The sequence below is a fragment of the Phacochoerus africanus genome, chromosome 7 (genome assembly GCF_016906955.1).
Source record: "Phacochoerus africanus isolate WHEZ1 chromosome 7, ROS_Pafr_v1, whole genome shotgun sequence".
NCBI lineage: Eukaryota > Metazoa > Chordata > Mammalia > Artiodactyla > Suidae > Phacochoerus > Phacochoerus africanus.
In genome coordinates this window covers 85,935,301-85,956,246 of record NC_062550.1, presented here as the reverse complement: position 1 = coordinate 85,956,246, position 20,946 = coordinate 85,935,301, and the positions used below count along the sequence as shown (strand labels likewise).

Here is a 20,946-nt window from a genome sequence, read left to right as displayed (position 1 = left end):
TGTGACACTGATTTTGTTGGCTTCTGTTCAAAGGAGTTTATATCAATTATGTAGTTTTAATTACCTAGGCTCTAAAATAGATTTGTCAGTGTGTGAAGAGAGAGGCAAGGCAAATTTAAAAGCAGTAAATTCCAGGAGATATCTAGGACCCAGAAGGAGGAAGTTTTCAGAGCAGCTTAGGAAGACAAAAAAGATTATAGTTCATCCTGATACCAAGAAAGTCTAAAGTTTAAAAAAAAAAAAAACCACAGTGTTCACAAGTTACTGGACTTGCTATGTCTTCCTGTTGAAGTGAGTGATCACTACATGGGCAGTGTGCAAATTCAAACTTTTATACAAGTAGAGAAGCTGAAAGGGCTTGAGAAACAGACTCTGTCTTATTAGAGAGAATGACATGGTTCTAAACAATAATTCAGGAAAGAAAGAAGAGAAAAGATTACAAAAAGGTTGAGGACCTAGTAAATATTAAGATGCTGAGTGGAAGAATATCACATTTTGGAAAAAGATAAGACCCTCAGCACATGTGGAGTTACAGGTATAAGACTGTTTATGGAACAGTAACCCATATTTTTAAATGACAAAAATATAAAGGCTATTAGAAGTGAAAGAAATCCTATAACTGTCCTTAGTAGGAGGAAAGCTCCGCGGCATTGTTAATTCCTTCTGATGGGAGAGAAATGGTTATTTGGGAGATCTAAGGATTACTTTTTTATACTGTTGGTATAATTACAGTGATTTTTTTTCCCCCAGAAAGACAGGTTTTCTGGAGACGATGCTATTTTTCCATTAGTTAACACAATTCCCTAAATTCTAGAATGTAGGCTTCCAAAATTCAGCTTTGATAACATGTAGTAATGTGTACCCAAGATTATTTGATGGATTATGCTGAAATGGTCATTCTCTACATTAATAATTAAAACTAAATTTTAGTGATGTACAGTAAGCAAGAGAAACTTTATTTGCCCTCTGAGGATGAGAAAAATTGGGCATTTTAATGAAAATCTATAATCTTGTTGGGAAGTGGAACACTTCTAATATTGATAAGGCAATTTCTAATAAAGCTACCCTCAGGAATTAGCTGGGGTTATTAGGCTCTTACATATATCCCTCTGAATCCCGTTCATCCTCAGTCACAGTCAAGGAACTGAATCATCATAGAACATGAATAACTACTTAGTAGACTAACACAAAAAATAGGAAGCCACTTTACTATCCTAAAGAAAAGAGATACAAAGCTACCTAAATTCTTCCCATGTCAATGACAGAAATTGAAGGATTCAATGATACGGATTGCAAGGGGTCTCTAAATGACTCTACTTCCATGAGGCATTTTCTTTTGTCTTTCTTTCTTCTTCCTTTTTTTTTTTTTTTGCTTTTTAGGGCCACATCCTCGGTACATGGAAGTTCTCAGACCAGGGGTCGAATCATAACTGTTGGCCTATACCACATGTCTGCGACCTTTACCACAGCTCCTGGCAACACCAGATCCCCGATCCACTGAGTGAAGCCAGGGATTGAACCCGCGTCCCCATGGACACCAGTCGGATTCGTCTCCGCTGCGCCACAACGGGAACTCCCCATGAGGTATTTTCTAAAGTAGGATGTTACTATCTTTTGTTCTTTAAAAAGAACAAAAGTTAAAGTTACAATTTTATAAAGACATAGATACAGTTAACACAACGAGCTATATAGTGCTGCTGAATCAATATTTTAGGTGACAATTTATGAAACTAGAGTGATTATACTACTGGAGAAGTCCAAAAGAGCCAAAAGATTATCTTTAGCAAGACCCATAGGTATGATCAAGGGGCTTTAAACAGAAACTAAAAGATAAAAAATTGCTCAATTAAAACTGCAAGACTATGAACAAGAATAATATCATAGGGGAGAAAAGCAGAGTTGAAGAACTATAGGTAATTATTAAGAGAAAAAATATGAACAATTAAAAAAACAATCCAATAGCTTAGAAAAAAGGTGTGTGTGTGTGTGTGTGAGAGAGAGAGAGTCTGTATAGAGCAAACCTGAAATTTCAAAACAAGTAAATCTCAGGTACTGAGAAAAAGTGGGAAGACATTTATAGTAGGGAACTGACATTTGAGAGAAGTATCTTACGATATGTTACCATGGAAGCGGGGAGATACCTTTAAACCAATACATATACACATATATGGAAATTCTGGAACATGGGATGAAGGAATCCCTAAGTGAAGCTAAAAGAAGGCAGTAGTTGGAAGTTCCCTGGAGTTCCCATTGTGGCACAGGGGAAATGAACCCGACGATTACCCATGAGGATGCAGGTTCGATCCCTGGCCTTGCTCAGTGGGTTAAGGATCCGGCATAGCTTTGAGCAGTGGTGTAGGTTGCAGATGAGGCTGAGATCCAGCATTGCTGTGGCTGTAGCTTGGAATCAACCCGTAGCCTGAGAACTTCCATATGCCGAGGGTGTGGCCCTAAAAAGCAAAAAAAAAGGAAGTTCCCCTGTGGCAACATAGGTTAAGGATCTGGCATTGCCACAGCTGTAGCACAGACTGTAACTGCAATGCAGGTTCAACGCCTGGCCTAGCAATTTCCACATGCTGTGGGTGTGGCAAAAAAAAAAAAAAAAAAAGGCTACAGTTGTATTCTCTGAAGGAATATACTTTATGGTCACCTGACTAGAAGGAGGATTTAGCACAAGGGTAAAACATGTTGCAAACAAGCACAAGGATAAGATCAAGTCATGATGGGTAGAGGACATCAGCTATTTACATGTACTGGCAGCTTAATTTTGTTCAAATAAGAGCATCTGATAAGTTTTTAAGTTACCTTGATGAAAATTTCACCCTCCAACAAACAGAGAAAGCAATGAGGGGAACTGATTTAATGATTTCATACTTGGATTTTTAAATAAACCAGAACTGAATGATGATGCAGAAGTGACAGGAACTCTAGTAGTGACCATGCCAATGAAGCCAAATCATGCAGCCAAATCTGTGGCTGGATGTTGTGACCGTCACTCATGATACTCTTAGGAAACAGGAGAAATGATATGTATAGATAGCTTAATAACTATAATCCAAAGAATAGTGACTGGCAGGTTCATGTAAGTCTTAAGGGAGACCTCTACTTGGTCTCTTCTTGGTTGGCTTCTACAAAATATTTTAAATCAATAACTTGGAGTTCCCATTGTGGCTCAGTGGGTTAAGAACTCCAGTTAGTGTCCAAGAGGATGTGGGTTCATTCCCTGGACTTGCACAACGGGTTAAGGATCTTGCGTTGTCACAAGGTGTGGTGTAGGTTGCAGATGTGGCTCAGACCCAGTGTTGCTGTGGGGTCAGCCTGTAGCCACAGCTCCATGCGACTCCTAGTCTGGGAACTTCCATATGCCACAGGTGTGGCCATAAAAAGGAAAAAAACTTGAAGAAACAGGAGCACATTTACACATTTCCAGGTGACACAAAGCTGGAAAAGAGTGTTATCCTTATGCAAGATAAGGCAGTACATTCAACAAATATTGATTGGACACCTTTATAGACAAGGTGTTAAAATGAATACAAGGATCGATCAAGAAAAGTTCTTCCACTCATGACTTCCTTTTCAACACAGCAGATAAATGGTTGGATAGATCAATGAAAGGAGATATGACTTCTGGGAGACATGACTCTGAGTTCAGAACCTGGGATAATTTACTGAGAGTGCTCACAGGAACATGTCAGATGACTATACGAGACATGCAGTGATCAAGAGAAGAAGGATCTAGGAGTTCCCATCCTGGAGCATTAGAAACAAATCTGACTAGCATCCATGAGGCCACAAGTTTGATCCCTGGCCTCGTTCAGGGAGTTAAGGATCTGGCGTTGCTGTGAGCTGTGGAGTAGGCCGGCAGCTGTAGCTCTGATTCGACCCCTAGCCTGGGAGCCTCCATATGCCGAGGGTATGGCTCTAAAAAAAAAGAGAGAGTGAGTGAGAGAAGGATCTAGATTCAGAGGTGGAAAAGCATGGAGCTTATGTTGGAAAGTTTTGTGGTTTGAAGAATGAACTGTAGGACTGGGAGCAACAGGAAACGAAAAGTTGGGTAATAAGCTTCTGGGATGCAGGTTGGCACAATGAACTAAAAACACTAAAATTAAATTTGACTTGGATGAACATACAATTTCAAAGCAAAGATGCTGGTCCCTTGCTTTCTTCTTGCAGATTATTACTCCCAAACAATAGGCAAAAAGAAATAACAAACTCCAATTTAATGACTAAGAGGCAAACACGAACCACAATACATGGAAATTAAAAGCAGATAAAAGAATGACTTAGTATAGCAAAGGAAGGCCAAGTCCACGTGCTTGAGAGGAGGATACCACATAGAAGCAGCACTTCCAGAACCCTGGAAATGTTTAAGAATTAGAAACACCATACTAAAGGCAGAAGGGAGGCAAAGGACTAAAATCAGGGAAATTGGACTAAAAACAGAAAAAGTCTGAGGCAGAAGAAATTAAACCCCTGCTATGGTGACACCAAGCACAAAGGATAGGCTAAAGCTAAGTGTCAGGTACTGCTATAGAATTAGAGAGTTTAAAAAATCAAAACATAAAATTAATATAACATATAATTAATAATTTATTACTTCTTAAATGTTTTAAGATAAAATTAATTGAATGATGTTATAATATAGCATAAAATATTTTTAAACAGTTCTTAGAAGAACTTTTATTAAAACACATGTGCTCTACCTTCAAGTCCCAACTGCAGAGATTCTCATGTAACAGGGCACTAACCAGAAACCCATATTTTTTTTTTTTTTGTCTTTTTGTCCTTTTTTAAGGGCCGCACCCTGTGGCATATGGAGCTTCCCAGGCCAGGGGTCAAATCAGAGCTGTAGCCACCGGCCTAAGCCGGAGCCACAGCAACGCCAGCTCTGAGCCACATCTCCAACCCACACCACAGCCCACGGAAAGGCCAGATCCCCAACCCACTGAGAGAGGCCAGGGATCGAACCCACAACCCCATGGTTCCTACTCGGATTCATTTCCACTGAACCACGACGGGAACTCCTAGAAACCTATTATTTTGAAGAAGTTTCTTACTTTGAAAACCATTGGCGTTCCCGTTGTGGTGCAGTGGTTAACGAATCCAACTAGGAACCATGAGGTTGCGGGTTCAATCCCTGCCCTTGCTCAGTGGGTTAACGATCCGGCGTTGCCGTGAGCTGTGGTGTAGGTTGCAGACGCAGCTCGGATCCCACGTTGCTGTGGCTCTGGCGTAGGCCGGTGGCTACAGCTCCGATTCAACCCCTAGCCTGGGAACCTCCATATGCCGCGGGAGTGGCCCAAAGAAATAGCAAAAAGAAAAAAAAGAAAGAAAACCATTGAGCTATCTCCCAAACCTATCAAAAGTTAAAACGGCATAGAGAAAAATACAGAAATTTTCATTCCTAGGTAAATGCTGTGTGCCAAGTATTATTCTAGGAACTGGGAATAGTGCAGAAAACAAAAAATTCCCTACCCTTGTGGAGTTTACTTTCAAGTAGCAGGAGAGACACAAACAATGTCTGTATGTAAAATATGCATATAATTGGATGGTTATATGAAGAAAAATGTAGTTAGAAAGGAATAAAAGGAATGGAACTAGGAAGACGTAGTATTTCTGTAAAGATTTGAAGGAAAAGAGGGAGCAACCATAAAATATTTGGGGAAAGTGTTTCAGGCAGAGAGAACTGATGCAAAGGCCCTGAGATAGGCAACTGTCCATATATTTATTCAAGGAACATCAAGGAGGCCAGTGGAGCTAGAGCAGAATGAGTGAAGATGAGATGAGAAAGGTATTAAGGGAGCTAAAATTAAGGGGGCCTGTGAAGGACTTTTTGCTTTTATTCCTAGTGATATGGTAAGCTACGTGATTAGAAGAATGAATATGTAAAGAATCATTTACCTATATACATACACAAACATATGATATTATATATATTTGATTCTGGAAAGCAGTGGAGCTTGTCTAAGTAATTAATAACAAAAAAATGTCAAGTGGTGTCTGGAAACTTTAGCCGGCTAATTAAATCTAGACAATACCTAATATGATACCTTAAAGTATGTACTTAATAAATACCTGTGGACGGAGTTCCCGTCGTGGCGCAGCAGTTAATGAATCCGACTAGGAACCATGAGGTTGTGGGTTCGATCCCTGGCCTGCTCAGTGGGTTAAGGATCCGGCGTTGCTGTGAGCTGTGGTGTAGGTTGCAGACGCGGCTCGGATCCTGAGTTGCCGTGGCTCTGGTGTAGACCAGCAGCTACAGCTCCGATTGGACCCCTAACCTGGGAACCTCATATGCCGCGGATGCGGTCCAAGAAATGGCAAAAGGACAAAAAAAAAAAAGACAAAAAATAATAATAATCTGTGGAAACAGACTTGTGGTTGCTAAGAGGGAGGGGGAGGGAGTGGGGTGGACTGGGAGTTTGGGGTTAATAGATGCAGACTATTGCCTTTGGAATGAATTAGCCATGGGATCCTGCTGTATAGCACTGGGAACTATATCTGGTCACTTATGATGGAGCATGATAATGTGAGAAAAAAGAATGTATATATATATATGTATATATATATATATATGTGACTGGGTCACCCTGCTGTACAGTAGAAAATTGACAGAAACACTGTAAACCAGCTATGATGGTAAAAAAATAACAATCATTGAAAAAATTAAAAATAAATAAATAAATATCTGTGGAATAAAAGGACAATAGATTTATAGTGAAAAGAAAAATGAGAATTTTCAAGTTCTTATAAAATCAGAGGCAATGTACCAAAATGTAACAATTATTCTAAGATGTGGTCTTTTTATCAAATGTTTCAAGGCAGTTAGTTGTCTAGTTATCAAGTAGATTTTCCTATTTCCAATTTTATATAGGTTAGTCAAAAAGAGACCAATTAGAAAGCCTTTCAGAGTCACCCTGAAACACTTTTCATCTTTTGTTTCAAAGAGTCAAACATAGTTTTTAACATTCTATATTATATACTTAGTTTAAGCTTACCTGGGTTCTAGTATTAAAAATTCATTTATTATGATTCACATTCAAACTAGCCCTACTTTTTTTTTTTTTCTTTTACAGCTGCACCTGTGGCACATGGAAGTTCCCGTGCCAGGGGCTGAATCAGAGCTGCAGCTGCGAGCTACACCACAACAACACCAGATCCAAGCTGCAACTGTGACCTATGGCACAGCTTGTAGCAACACTAGATCCTTAACTCACTGAGTGAGGCCAAGGATGGAACCTGCAGCCTCACAGAGACAATGTCAGGTCCTTAACCCACTGAGCCACAATGGGAACACCTATTTTATTCTTATTAAAAAAAAAACCTTTATATATTTCCATCCCCCAAACAAAAATGTCTGTTTTTTGTTGTTGTTGTTATTGTTTTTTTTCCTAAAGCCAAAAGCCCAGGGTTTTGACTGTCAATGAAGAATTTTGGCCCAGGAACTTCCACGTGCCACAGGCAGAGCCAAATAAACAAACAAATAAAATTATTACTATTTTTTTAATGACAAATCTACTTGTTCCAACAACTAGAAATGAGGGATTCTTTCCTCACTGACACTGCTGTAGTTTCTAAATAAGCTAATCTAAAGTCCCCCTAAAACCAAGTTCCTTTGCTGAGTTTACGATTAACATCTCTACCCAAAATTATTCCCTTTCTTCTTCTGTTCTCCTCAAGACTGAGGAGCATCGAAGAAAAGGGAGGAATATAACGGAGCAGGGCCCTGTGAGGCTCCGGGTTACACAAGCCTTTCTGTATCCTCCATTTCTTGTTTCTAGGGAATAAGCTTCAGGCTCCATGACCTTCCCTGAGTTCCAAAGGGCAGAGAAGGGAGGGGATGCAGAGACCAGGGAGGAGCAGTGCAGCCTTGGGGCAGGGTCCTGGTTCCTCCTTAAGGTATATACACAACAGTATCTTGGAGCCTTCTGCAGAACTGAAAGCCCCAACAAATGGAAGAACTACTTGATGCAGCATTCTTCATTCTTGGAAGAAGGCAGACCAGAATGAAGAGTGGGGCCACTAAATATCAGCTTTGAAAGACAATACAATACAGTAGAAAAAAAATTGTATTGGGGAAATAACAATAAAAAAATTTAAAAAAAAAAGAAAGAAAGACAATACAAGACTAGGACTCTACACTGACCCTTATCTCTGGCCCTATTTTCCACTCTCCACACAAAAAACCACCTCTTAATCCCTTCCAAGGGGAACACAGTCTTTAAGGCACTAGCCTGCTGTGGCCCCCTTTGCCTGGCAAAGCAATAAAGCTATCTTTTTCTCCTTTACCCAAATTAATTAATTAATAAGCCAATCTATCCTCTCAGGTTGTCAGATAGTGTGTTTAATTATTTTGGTGAAAAATAATGCCAGAACAGCAAAACTGTTTTTAATATTAGTACTTCTTTGCCTGATAAAATAATTTTACAAAAGCATTAATTTTTTGATCAACTGAAAAATGGATAGCTAGCTCCTTTGACTACAGCTATAGGACTTTCTACAGGAATGAAAAGAAATTACCTTATGCTATTATGGAACAGCATGTATTTTGTTGTACTTTTTGCATCATGCCATGTAATGATTTCTTAAAAAATACATGAATTCTCAAGTCATAATATTAAAGCAGTACCTTACATGGGCAAAGCGACATGCTCTTTTCTATGAACCAAACCACTGACAGGTGAAATTTAGAATAAAAACATAGAGAAAAATCATTATTTGTAATAGCATACAGGAATTAAGTTAAAGCCATATGATTCACTAAGTGGACAGTCCACTTTCATTCCTCTACCTGATATATCCAAGATTTGAAAAGATTATTTTACATAAAGCAAAAATTTACATAAATCTGTATTAAATTATGTTAATTCAAAGTGTGAGAACAATTTCAATTAGAAAGATTTGACTTCTGCTTACTTTTCATTAGGGCATCAATTAAACATAGGAAAGAAGTAAGAGTAGAAAACTTGGTCCCTCGGTTTAGCAGTTTTCTGAGATTGATAAAATATCAATGAAACCTCTAAGAATATCAAACGAGGCTGCTAGACAGAGAAGACAGACCAAATGAGCTTACCACTTGAACCATTTTGAGATATCTGGCGTATCTTGGATCCTTGGCTACAGTTAAGGTATTTTCTGGTGTTACTTCACTTTCCTGTGGTCCGGAGTCTTGGAAACTGTTCTGCTGAAGAGAGTATTTATATAAATCTTTAGACAATTCACATAAGGAGCCCATCATGTTACTTAAAAGGGATTTTTTTAAAAAGCAATTCCAAAGCAACCTATATCAGAAAAAAATGTTTCTATATTTAGTATCAATAATTATGGGATATGTTTCCAAATATTTATAAATACTTAAATATGATTACAGATAAAGTTGCACTTAATATCAACACTATATTATTTCTTCAAAAATGCAAATATATTCATGGCATTAAAAAATTAGAATTCTGGAGTTCCCATTATGGTTCAGCGGAAAGGAATCTTACTAGCATCCATGAGGATGCAGGTTCTATCCCTGACCTCACTCAGTGGGTTAAGGATCCAGCGTTGCCATGAGCTGTGGTGTGTAGATCGAAGATGTGCCTCAAATCCTGCATTGCTATGGCTGTGGCATAGGTTGGCATCTGCAGCTCTGATTCAACTCCTAGCCTGGGAACCTCCATATGCCATGGGTGCAGCCCTAAAGACAAAAAAAAAAAAAAAAAAAGTTAGAATTCTGTTTTACTTTCCCAAGTGCTGATATAAAAACATAATTATTGATGGACCTATGATTTTACTAAAACTTTTAATAAAACTATTTGATTTGTCAATTGTTCAACTGCAGTGGACAGAAAATGGATTCTCTAGGTACCATCTACATAATACCATCTCATTTATTGAATACTCCTAAGTGTATATGGCTATTCTAACATCTGTAGAGACCAATGCCTGGAGAATCTGTGAACGAGAAGCCCATTTCTTAGACAAAATTATCTGTTTCTGTATATTTCAGCTACTGATGGAATTATTATTTTTTTTTTTGTCTTTTGTCTTTTGTCTGTTGTTGTTGTTGTTGCTATTTCTTGGGCCGCTCCCGCGGCATATGGAGATTCCCAGGCTAGGGGTTGAATCAGAGCTGTAGCCACCGGCCTACGCCAGAGCCACAGCAACACGGGATCTGAGCCACGTCTGCAAACCTACACCACAGCTCACGGCAACGCCGGATCGTTAACCCGCTGAGCAAGGGCAGGGACCGAACCCGCAACCTCATGGTTCCTAGTCGGATTCGTTAACCACTGCGCCACGACGGGAACTCCTACTGATGGAATTATTAACGTTCTCTACCGAGTGATGAAGATTATAAACACAAAATACTACTTATAATAATGAAGAATACTGAGGAATGGTCTTTCTAGATTCAAAGTTATTATCATATGGGCAGTTCTCACTTTGCATGGTATCGTGTTAACTGAAACCTGTCCACAACACAAATCTATCTTCACTTAAGCACAAAGCTACAACTGTCTGTATACAGTTCTTGATTTGTCTATAAACCTGAACATTCAGAGTAGGTTTACTTGATGAATTCTCACTCTTATCTGTATATGAGAATTAAGACTATGTTCCTTAAGGAGTTCCCATCCTGGCTCAGTGGTTAATGAACCCAACTAGAACCATGTGGTTGCAGGTTCGATCCTTGGCCTTGCTAGTGGGTTAAGGATCCAGCGTTGCCGTGGGCTGTGGTGTAGGCCAGCAGCTACAGCTCCGATTAAACCCATAGCCTGGGAATCTCCATATGCCACGAGAGCAGCCCTAGAAAAGGCAAAAAGACAAAAAAAAAAAAAAAGAATGTTCCTTAACAGAATGAAGTTGATTTTATGTATACATATCTATGCTGACATATAGCTAAATCAAGAAATATCTTTAAGTACTCAGTTTTTAGAATATGAATTATATATTAAGGTTTTTCCTAAGATAATTCAAACATACATTAAATGTTATAAATGCTGAAGCAAGTAAAACAGCCAAAAAATTCTTTTTTTTTTTTTTTTTTTTGTCTTTTTAGGGCTGCACCTGCAACATATGGAGTTTCCCAGGCTAGGGGTCCAGTTGGAGCTGTAGCTGCCACCCTAAGCCACAGCCACAGCAATTCCAGATCCGAGCCTTGTCTGCGACCTACACCCCAGCTCATGGCAACACCGGATCCTTAACCCACTGAGCGAGGACAGGGATCAAACCTGCGTCCTCATGGATGCTAGTGAGATTCGTTTCTGCTGAGCCACGACGGGAACTCCCCCAAAATTCTTTAGGTTACCCCTGTTACATAACCATGTCAAATGTAAAAAATGAGATTTTTATATATATATATATATATATATTCATCTGTAAATACATAATTACAAAAAGCCCAAGACATTTTAATTAAATAAAAAATTTAAACAAGACTAAGTTTTTTTTTTAATTATGGACAATAAACATACAGTAACACAATGGAGCAAATGATAATTACATTTAGGACCAAAGGACTTCAAACTGAGCCTTTAACTTTGGCCTAATAACAAGACCTCAACAAGGTTTAATTACATCAGGTCTTACACCTTTGCTATTTGAATGATCCATTAAATCCTCTATCATATCTCTCAACTGTCCTTCATTTTATTCTCAAATTAATCTCGATCTGCACAAACGGCTGTTCTATTGTGAGTAATGATAAGATCTGAACCATGAAATTAAAGTTGCAGAAAAATCAGTATGCAAACCTTGGGTCTTTGACTTACATACAGAGATTGCAATGAACGGATGATTTTTTTGTTGTTGTTGTTGTTGTTGCTATTTCTTGGGCCGCTCCCGCGGCATATGGAGGTTCCCAGGCTAGGGGTGGAATCGGAGCTGTAGCCACCAGCCTACGCCAGAGCCACAGCAACGCGGGATCTGAGCCGCGTCTGCAACCTACACCACAGCTCACGGCAACGCCGGATCCTTAACCCACTGAGCAAGGGCAGGGACCGAAACCCGCAACCTCATGGTTCCTAGTCGGATTCGTTAACCACTGCGCCACGACGGGAACTCCTGGATGATTTTTTTAAAAAGTACATGGTTATCTTTTGTCTGATAAGTGAGATGAGTATAATGTCAATGGAAATTCTGTGTTAAGCAATACTTCAATCCATTTCAAAATATTTTACATAAAATATACCAGTTAAAAACAAGGGAGAAGAAATAAAAAGTTGCTTTTAATATTAAGAACATGTTGAATGGTTATTTTATTAAGCTAAACACCCACACAACTTGACATCTTTGTCTAAACTCATGAAGCCAACAGCACTTCACAAATCTTCCAAATGAATTAATATATAATTTTTAAATAAAAATGCCCAGAATATCAGGTCATTCTGAATTTTAGATAATTCAGCTGTGATTATTCATAATCACTTTTTGAAACTTTACATAGGCAATACCAACACAACTGCATGTTTTAAAATATATGCATGATAAAATCTAGAAAAATTAATATTAAAAGTTAATATTAATTTAATTAAAAATTAATATTAAAAGTTAGCCCATTGTGGTTCAGCAGTAACAAACCTGACTAGTGTCCCATGAGGACATGGGTTCGATCCCTGACCTCGCTCAGTGGGTTAATTATCTGGCATTGCCATGAGCTATGGTGTAGGTTGCAAATGGGGCTTGGATCAGGTGTTGCTTTGGCTGTGGTATAGGCTGGCAACTGTAGTTCTGATTTCAGTCTCTAGCCTGGGAACTTCCACCAAAAAATAACTACTAGGTAGAGTGGAAATATTTAATATTTTTTACATATGCCTTGTTTTAGAAAAGGGATGGTTCATATTTAATTGAAAAAAACCTTGTAAAGTTAGACTTCTGGATTTCCTCATATATTATATGTATTCCAGTGGTCATCAAATGTAATTTGTTATATGAAGTGGATGTTTACTTTTCTAATATCTAAACAGTCATCTAATTCATTCCCTAAATACTTCCTATATCTAAATTTATGGCTCCTTCCACAGGGCCTTGTGCCACATGTGTTAAATATGTTTAATAAATTCAACACAGGTGTTGGAGACAGTGCAGTAGGCAGGTAAGAGCTAGGACTTTTGGCACCAGATGAGCTGGGTTAAAATTCCAGCTCTTACACTTATTTTTTGACCTTCAGCAAGTTACTTAACCTCTGCGTACCTCATTTGACACATCTATAAAGTAGAACCACTAAAAGTATTTACTTCATAGGGGTGTTATAAAATCAAATGTGTTAATTTAGGAGTTCCGTTGCGGCACAGGGGAAACAATCAGACTAGGAGCCACGAGGTTGTGGGTTCCATCCCAGGCCTCGATCAGTGCGTTAAGGAACCAGTGTTGCCGTGAGCTGTAGTATAGGTCACAGATGCAGCTTGAATCCTGTATTGCTGTGGCATAGGCTGGCAGCTGTAGCTCTGATTCGACCCCTAGCCTAGGAACCTCCATATGCCTCAGGTGCGGCCACACAAAGCAAAAAAAAAAAAAAAAAAAGGTGTTAATTTATTAAAAGCACTTGGCATGCCTCACGCACAGGAAGCAACCTTTACATATTAGGGATTATCATGGTCAACACCACCATGATCTAAAAAATATCCTGTGAGGTTGCAGACACGGCTTGGTTCTGGTATTGGTGTGGCATAGACCAGCAGCTACAGCTGTAATTCAACCCCTAGCCTGGGAACCTCCATATGCCACGGGTGCGGCCCTAAAGAGACAAAAAAATGTTATATAAATAGAATCATACAGTATATAACCTTTGGGATTGGTTTTTTTTCACTCAGCATAATTCTCTCGAGTTTCATCCAGGTTGTTGCATGTAGCTGTACCTCATTCCTTTTTATTGCTTAGTAGTAGTCTATGGTATGGGTGTACCAGTTTGTTTAATCATTAACCTATTCAAGAACTTCTGGATTACTTCCAGTCTTTGACCATTATGAATAGAGTTTCTATTAATAAAAAAAAAAAAGAAAAAAAAAAGAAAAAATATCCTGTGAAAAGTACCTCCAGGTACAAATGCAGAATTCCATATATATAAGGAGTCTGCTTATTCAGTATTACTTGTTAGACCACCATTTTAGTGGTATTTTATTTTGGATTTTAATACCTCACTGAGATACATTAGAGATTGTTCTTAAATAATGAAGAATTTTATTACTTGAAATAAAATATAAAATTTAAATTCATAAACTGCATAAATGAACGTTAAGCCATAAGAAACATAAAGCATAGCCATTACTAGGATGCTGATTTGAATAAGTTAACGCCCCCAAAAGCTTTTTAGACAATTGGTATTTCTTAGATCAGGATCTCTCAGATTTCAAAAGTCTACAAATCACAGAGGGATATTATTAAAATGCAGATTCTGACTCAGTAAGTTTGGGGTAGAACCTGAGGTCCACATTCCTAACAAGCGCACAGGGTAACGTCTATGCTGAGGGTTCATGGAGTAGAATTTGTTAACAAGGGGTTAGATATTACTAAGGGATTACTGTTAATTACATTGCATATGATAAAGGAATTGTGGTTCTACAAGAAAACGTCAGAACTTTTCACAGATGCTCTAAGAATTACACGGGTAAAATGACATGATGCCTGGGATTTCACTTCAGTAAGTGACAAAAAAGATAGATGGAGCAAATTTCAATAAAATTTTAACTGGTGAATCCAGATAATGTGCATCTGGGAATTCACTGTAATATTCTATTTTTGTGTATGTTTGAAATATTTTTTATAACAAAACATTTAAAAAGCACATTTCTTATAAGAACTGAGAAAAAATTTCCACAGTGAACTTGAAGAAAATAACTGTCATCAAGATTTTTCCTAATCCTTTTACAGATCAGTTTTCTTTTTTATAAGCAAGAAAAATATTAACTTCAGGAAGCCCATCAATATAACAAAATTAAAAGCTAGTAACTTTTTTCAAACCTCATTTTCCTTTTTTTCTGGCCATGCTATGGCATACAGAAGTGCCTTGGGTCAGGGGTCAAACCCGTAACACAGCAGTGTCAACACCAGATCCTTAACCACTAGGCCACCAAGGAACTCCTCAAACCTCATTTTCTATCTTAACCTTTCATTTTTTATTATTTTTAACTTTTTTTTGAGCATATGGAGGTTCCCAGGTTAGGGATCAAATCAGAGCTGTAACTGCTGGCCTATGCCACAGCCACAGCAACTCGGGTTCTGAGCTGCATCTGTTCGCAGCGATACCACCGGCAACGTCAGATCCTTAACCCACTGAGAGAGGCCAGGGATCTACTCTGTGTCCTCATGGATACTAGTCAGGTTTATTTCTGCTGAGCCAGGACAGGAACTCCCTATCTTAAGGTTTTAAAATGTTACTATTCAGTGTTACATTTTTATTTAACTTCTTTCTTTAAACCTGCTGCTTAGGGTCTCTCTGGTTCAACCAAGATCTGCTTATGTTTCCTGGAACTTAAATACTTACCTGTAATTGCTCTGAAGTGGTTTCAGAATGTGATTCATTTGTGATCCTAGTGACATTTATAGGAGATACTTCAAATGTGACATCATCTAGGCCTGGGATAGATGACAACTGAGAAAAGAAAATTAATGTTGTTATATGAGGATAATATTAAGACTTTAAATACTGTAAGTTTCTGAGTCTTATGTGTTTTGAATAACTCTCTTGAGTTTTTAAATTTAGAGAAATTGGTTTATAAAATCTCATCTTTGGTTGAAGTTCTCCATGACATAAACTACTTAAAAGTAAAAGGCATTCACAAATAAAATATTTTTGAAGAATTTCTCACTAGTCTAATTTTGCTTGTTACCATCCTTTATCAGGAATTACTTTTAAAATATAAGAAATCCTAGTGTAAGGAAAGAGAGCATGGGCTTTGGAGTCAGATTGCCTAGGTTTAAGTCACAAAATATGTAGCCCTGTGTAAATTTTCCTTGTCTTCAATTTTCTCACCTATAAAGTGGGGATAAGAAACCTTAGCTCACAAAACTGTAAACATATTTTTATTAAACACATTTTTTTTACCTACCACCCCTCCAGAATGCTTTGTAGCACATTTTGTTTTAATAATCTGGGAAATGAAAAAGCTCTTGCCACATTTCAATTTATGATGCAGTTCTTTTTTTTTTCCTTTTTTTCTTTCTCTAGTAACATCACTCAGTGTTACTCAAATGTATTATTTTTCATACACAAAGATAAGCATGTTGTCAGTGGTTGAGCCTTTCACACTGAATTTGAAAGATCCATGTAAAGCCTCTTTTCTGATTTCATTTTGATATCAATGATATACATTCGTCAAATGTTTGGCTAACTTTGAATATTAACTCTATGGCCATGGAAATAATTATAGTTATCTCGTCCATATGGTAACTTGACTTGTGACATTGGACCCTAACTTAAAATTCCACAAACGTTAAAATAAGACAAATATTCATAACAAAGAATAATGAAAAACCAATGGTAATAAGATCTGAAGCAGTAATATTCATTGAGAACTGTTGACTGATGACAGTACTTAGCGCAGTGGCTACAGCCCAGTTTCAAAAGTGGATATGGCTGTTAAGAGACTATCTTGAACACATTCAAGGCTGGTGTCCTAAACCCCAAGCTAGAGAAATGTTCTGGGAGAAATATAGTGGCTGAAGTCCACAGGATGATGGAGAAAGAACAAAGTCGACCTTCTGATTCTCTTTTTTTTTTTTTTTTTTGCTTTGTATGGCTGAACCCATATGGAGGTTCCCAGGCTCGGGGTCCAGTTGGAGTCATAGCTGCAGGCCTACGCTACAGCCACAGCAATGCAGATCCGAGCCATGTCTGCAACCTACACCACAGCTCATAGCAATGCCAGATCCTTAACTCACTGAGCGAGGCCAGGGATTGAACCCACAATCTCATGGTTCCTGGTCGGATTCGTTTCCCCTGCACCATGACAGGAACTCCAAGACGTTCTGATTCTTATGCTAAAAGAAACTAGTCATTCACTGCCTTATAAATATTTAATATTTTTAAGATCAATTTTTTGATAAAAGAACAGTCACAAAAATATATGAGCATCTCCATTATTTTATACACAATAAAAACACATAAGACTCGCAAACTTTGAAATCAAAACAACCTTTAGTTTTTGCTTTTTATAAGATGAAAATATCTTTTGTAACTTTTGCCATCAAACTGGTATTCTCGGGAGTTCCTGTTGTGGCACAGCGGAAACGAATCCAACTAGTACCCATGACGATGAAGGTTCAATCCCTGCCCTTGTTCAGTGGATCAGGGATCTAGCGTTGCTGCGAGGTGTGGCACAGGTCACTGATGTAGCTCAGATCCATGTTGCTGTGGCTATGGTGTGGGCCAGTAGCTCTAAGCCCTAGCTTGGGAACTTCCATATGCTATGGGTGCGGCCCTAAAAAGAAAAAAAAACTGCTATTCTTTACTAGCATTTAGTATATTTAAAATGGAAAACAGCTGCTATTTTTTCCAAATATTGCTCTGGAGACATCTAAAGTTTTATATAATTTGTCCTGTGTTACCAATGACTACTATAAAGATAATTGTGAATTTTCCATCAAATGAAATAAACTATACAGCAGTTCAATTTGTTAACATGTTACTCATACTTCTGATTAGAATGAAAGAAATCTCAACCGATGTGTACTTTCTTTTTTTCTTTTTGTCTTTTTGCCTTTTCTAGGGCCGCTCCATTGGCACATGGAGGTTTCCAGGCTAGGGTCGAATCGGAGCTGTAGCTGCCAGCCTATGCCAGAGCCACAGCAACTCGGGATCCAAGCCGAGTCCCCAATCTACATCACAGCTCACGGCAACACCGGATCCTTAACCCACTGGGCAAGGCCAGGGATCGAACCCGCAACCTCATGGTTCCTAGTCGGATTTGTGGACCACTGCGCCATGACGGGAACTCCCATGTGTAACTTTTTTACGTTTTAAATTTTATGGTCATATCTGAAGTACATGAAGTTCCCAGGCCAGGGACTGATCCAAGCCACAACTGTGATGTACTTCACTGCTGCATTGGGCTGGGGATCGTACCCACACCTCAGCAGCAACCTGAGACATCACAGTTGGATCCTTTTACCCACACCCTTGGCAGGAACTCTACGACCCATGTGTACATTTAAAAAGATTCAGTTAATGATCCATAATGAACATCATTTCCTTTGAAATTATAAAAAACAAAGGAGTTCTAGCTGTGGTGCAATGGGATCTGCAGCATCTTGGGAGTGACAGGATGTAGGTCTGATCTCTGGCCTGTGGCAGTGAGTTAACGATCCAGAGTTGCTCATGGATGCAGGAATTAAACTGAATTAATTCTGCAGTTCTCAACGTGGCTCAGCAGAAACAAACCCAACTAGTATACATGAGGATGCAGGTTTGATCCCTGGCCTCACTCAGTGCATTAAGCATCCGCGTTGCCATGAGCTATGATATAAGTCACAGATGTGGCTCAGATCCCACATTGCTGTGGCGTAGGCTGACAGTTGTAGCTAGGATTCAACCTCTGGCCTAGGAACTTCCATACGCCGCAGGAGCATCCCTAAAAAGCAAAAATAAATAAAAAAGTAAATAAACAAATAAACTGAATTAATTCCTAAGCACAAAGTTAAGTATGACTGAATTAATTCCTAAACACAAAGTTAAGCATGACTGAGAAAGCTGGTATATGTGGAGAAAAGTTTATCCTACAAATTATTCAGAAATACAAACCTTTGCATCTAAAATATTGAGAGTTGTTTCAATTTGCTGGATTCGAAGAGAAAGGTCTGCCAGTTTCTGAAAAACAAGATTAGAAACAAAAGAATAAAGTCTAATTAAAATAAATTGTTAATAAGGATAACAAAGGGACGATCTGAAAACAGTAAAAACTATGGTTTAAATATTTGTGATTTTCTAATTCACTACTCTCTTACATGAGAATGGAAACTCGAGTATTCTAGTATCTCCTCTAGCACACTTCATGGTTATTTTATAAAACTTCATTCACAGAGAAGAAAAAGTCATATTCTCAGCCTTATTAAGCTCATTATCAGAGCCATAATCAATCACTGGGACCAAAATGTTAATTCCTCTGAGGACAGAATTTTTTTTTTTTTGCCCTTTTTTTTTGGGGGGGGGGGTGCCTATAGAAGTTCCCAGGCTAGGGGTCAAATCAAAGCTGTAGCTGTCGGTCTGTGCCACAGTTCACAGCAACACCGGATCCTTAACCCACTGAGCAAGACCGGGATTGAACCCACGTCCTCATGGATACTAGTTGGGTTCATTACTGCTGAGCCATGATGGGAACCCCTGAGGACAGAGTTTTTTATTTACTGCTATACCTCTAGTGCCCAGAACAGTACCTGGCACTTAAAGGGAGTTTAATAATTATTTGTTGATGAAGAATTCTTCATAGAAAACAAAAAACAGCTCAAAATATCCTAGAACAGTATCTGCCTCTGTAAATGACACATAAATATATACAATTAGTCCCAAATTCAAACTTTTCAAGGAAGTAAAAAATGATGAAATTGGAAGATGAGTAGTTAATAATGGAAAGAATTTAAACTAAGAGAGGAAGTTCCCTTGTGGTGCAGCAGGTTAAGGATCCAGCATTGCCACACCTGTGGTGCAGGTCACAACTGTGGTGCAGGTTTGATCCCTAGCCCAGGAACTTCCACATGCCTCAGGTGCAGTGGGAAAAAGAGAGAGAGAGAGAGAGAGAAATTAGAACACTAAAAGAGCAAAAGAAATCAATATGCCATCGAAATCCAAGATAAACCAAACCAGAACTTACCAACTCTATTCTGTACAATTAGTCATACTATATACTCCCACACAAATATAAGTAACATCTTATATGATCCATACGAATTTATTTAAAACTCCATAATCCTAAACATTATTCTATTCAGTAACATAGTCAATGAGCAGCTGGCTCATCTACAGACGTGAGGCATTCTGATTGCTTTCTGGGATATTGCCAAGATACTAATTCATAAGAAGAATTTTAACAGCCCAAGAAATGGTCATTTTGCCCACATTTAGAGGGGGAGAAAACTGAAAGCAACCACAGAGTAGTTAGTGCTTCTTCACAAGACTTTTTTTTCTTCTTCTTCTTTATAGGCTGCACCCACAGCATATGGAAGTTCCCGGGCCAGGGACTGAATCTGAGCCACAACTGTTGCAATGCTGGACCCTTTAACCCACTGCACTGGGCCAGAATTGAACCCAAGCCTCTGCAGTGACCCAAGCCTGAACAGTCAGATTCTTGACCCACTGCACCACAGTAGGAACTCCACAAGACACTTTTTTTTTCCCTTTTCATAGCCACACCTGCAGCATATGGAAGTTCCTGGGCTAAGGGTCAAATTGCAGCTGCAGCTGCTAGTCTATGCCACGACCATGGCATACCAGATCCAAGCCACATCGAAGACCTAGCTTGCAGCAATGACAGATCCTTAACTTACTGAGCAAGGCCAGAGATCAAACCCACATCCTCACGGACACTATGTCAAGTGTTCTTAACCCTCTGAGCCACGATGGGAACTCTGACCATTATTTTTAACATGAGCATCTTGATATATATACAAAGATGTAATTTAAAAATAAAACATTAGAATCTAGTTTTAATGGTATTCGAAGCTAAGTTTTTTTTGTTTGTTTGTTTGTTTTTGTTTTTGTCTTTTTTGCTATTTCTTTGGGCCGCTCCCGTGGCATATGGAGGTTCCCAGACTAGGGGTAGAATCGGAGCTGCATATGCTGGTTTGATTATAATAAGTGAACACAGAAAAAGAAACAAGAACATGAACTGAAAATTAATTTGTTTTAATATATATAAGCATGTACTTTTAAGCAATAATCATCATTGTAAACATTTGAGCATTTACTTTACTGGGCTACACTGTATACGCAACATATCATTTGAAACCTTCACCAACTCTATGAAGTAG

At 38.5% G+C, this 20,946-nt stretch overlaps 1 protein-coding gene across 2 annotated transcripts in view; it reads right to left on the bottom strand.

The window, feature by feature from the left end:
- Window positions 1–20,946, bottom strand: part of WASHC3 (WASH complex subunit 3) — a 58,669-nt gene that overhangs the window by 28,340 nt on the left and 9,383 nt on the right. The window contains exons 3-5 of one of the 2 annotated variants that reach the window (XM_047788175.1): window positions 18,725–18,790; window positions 15,470–15,577; window positions 9,074–9,181 (exon numbers count right to left, since the gene is read on the bottom strand). In XM_047788175.1, the coding sequence (XP_047644131.1) occupies window positions 9,074–9,181; window positions 15,470–15,577; window positions 18,725–18,790 (282 nt within the window). Of the gene's footprint in view, window positions 1–9,073; window positions 9,185–15,469; window positions 15,578–18,724; window positions 18,791–20,946 lie in introns of both variants that reach the window. The other variant, XM_047788174.1, reaches the window with a different exon arrangement.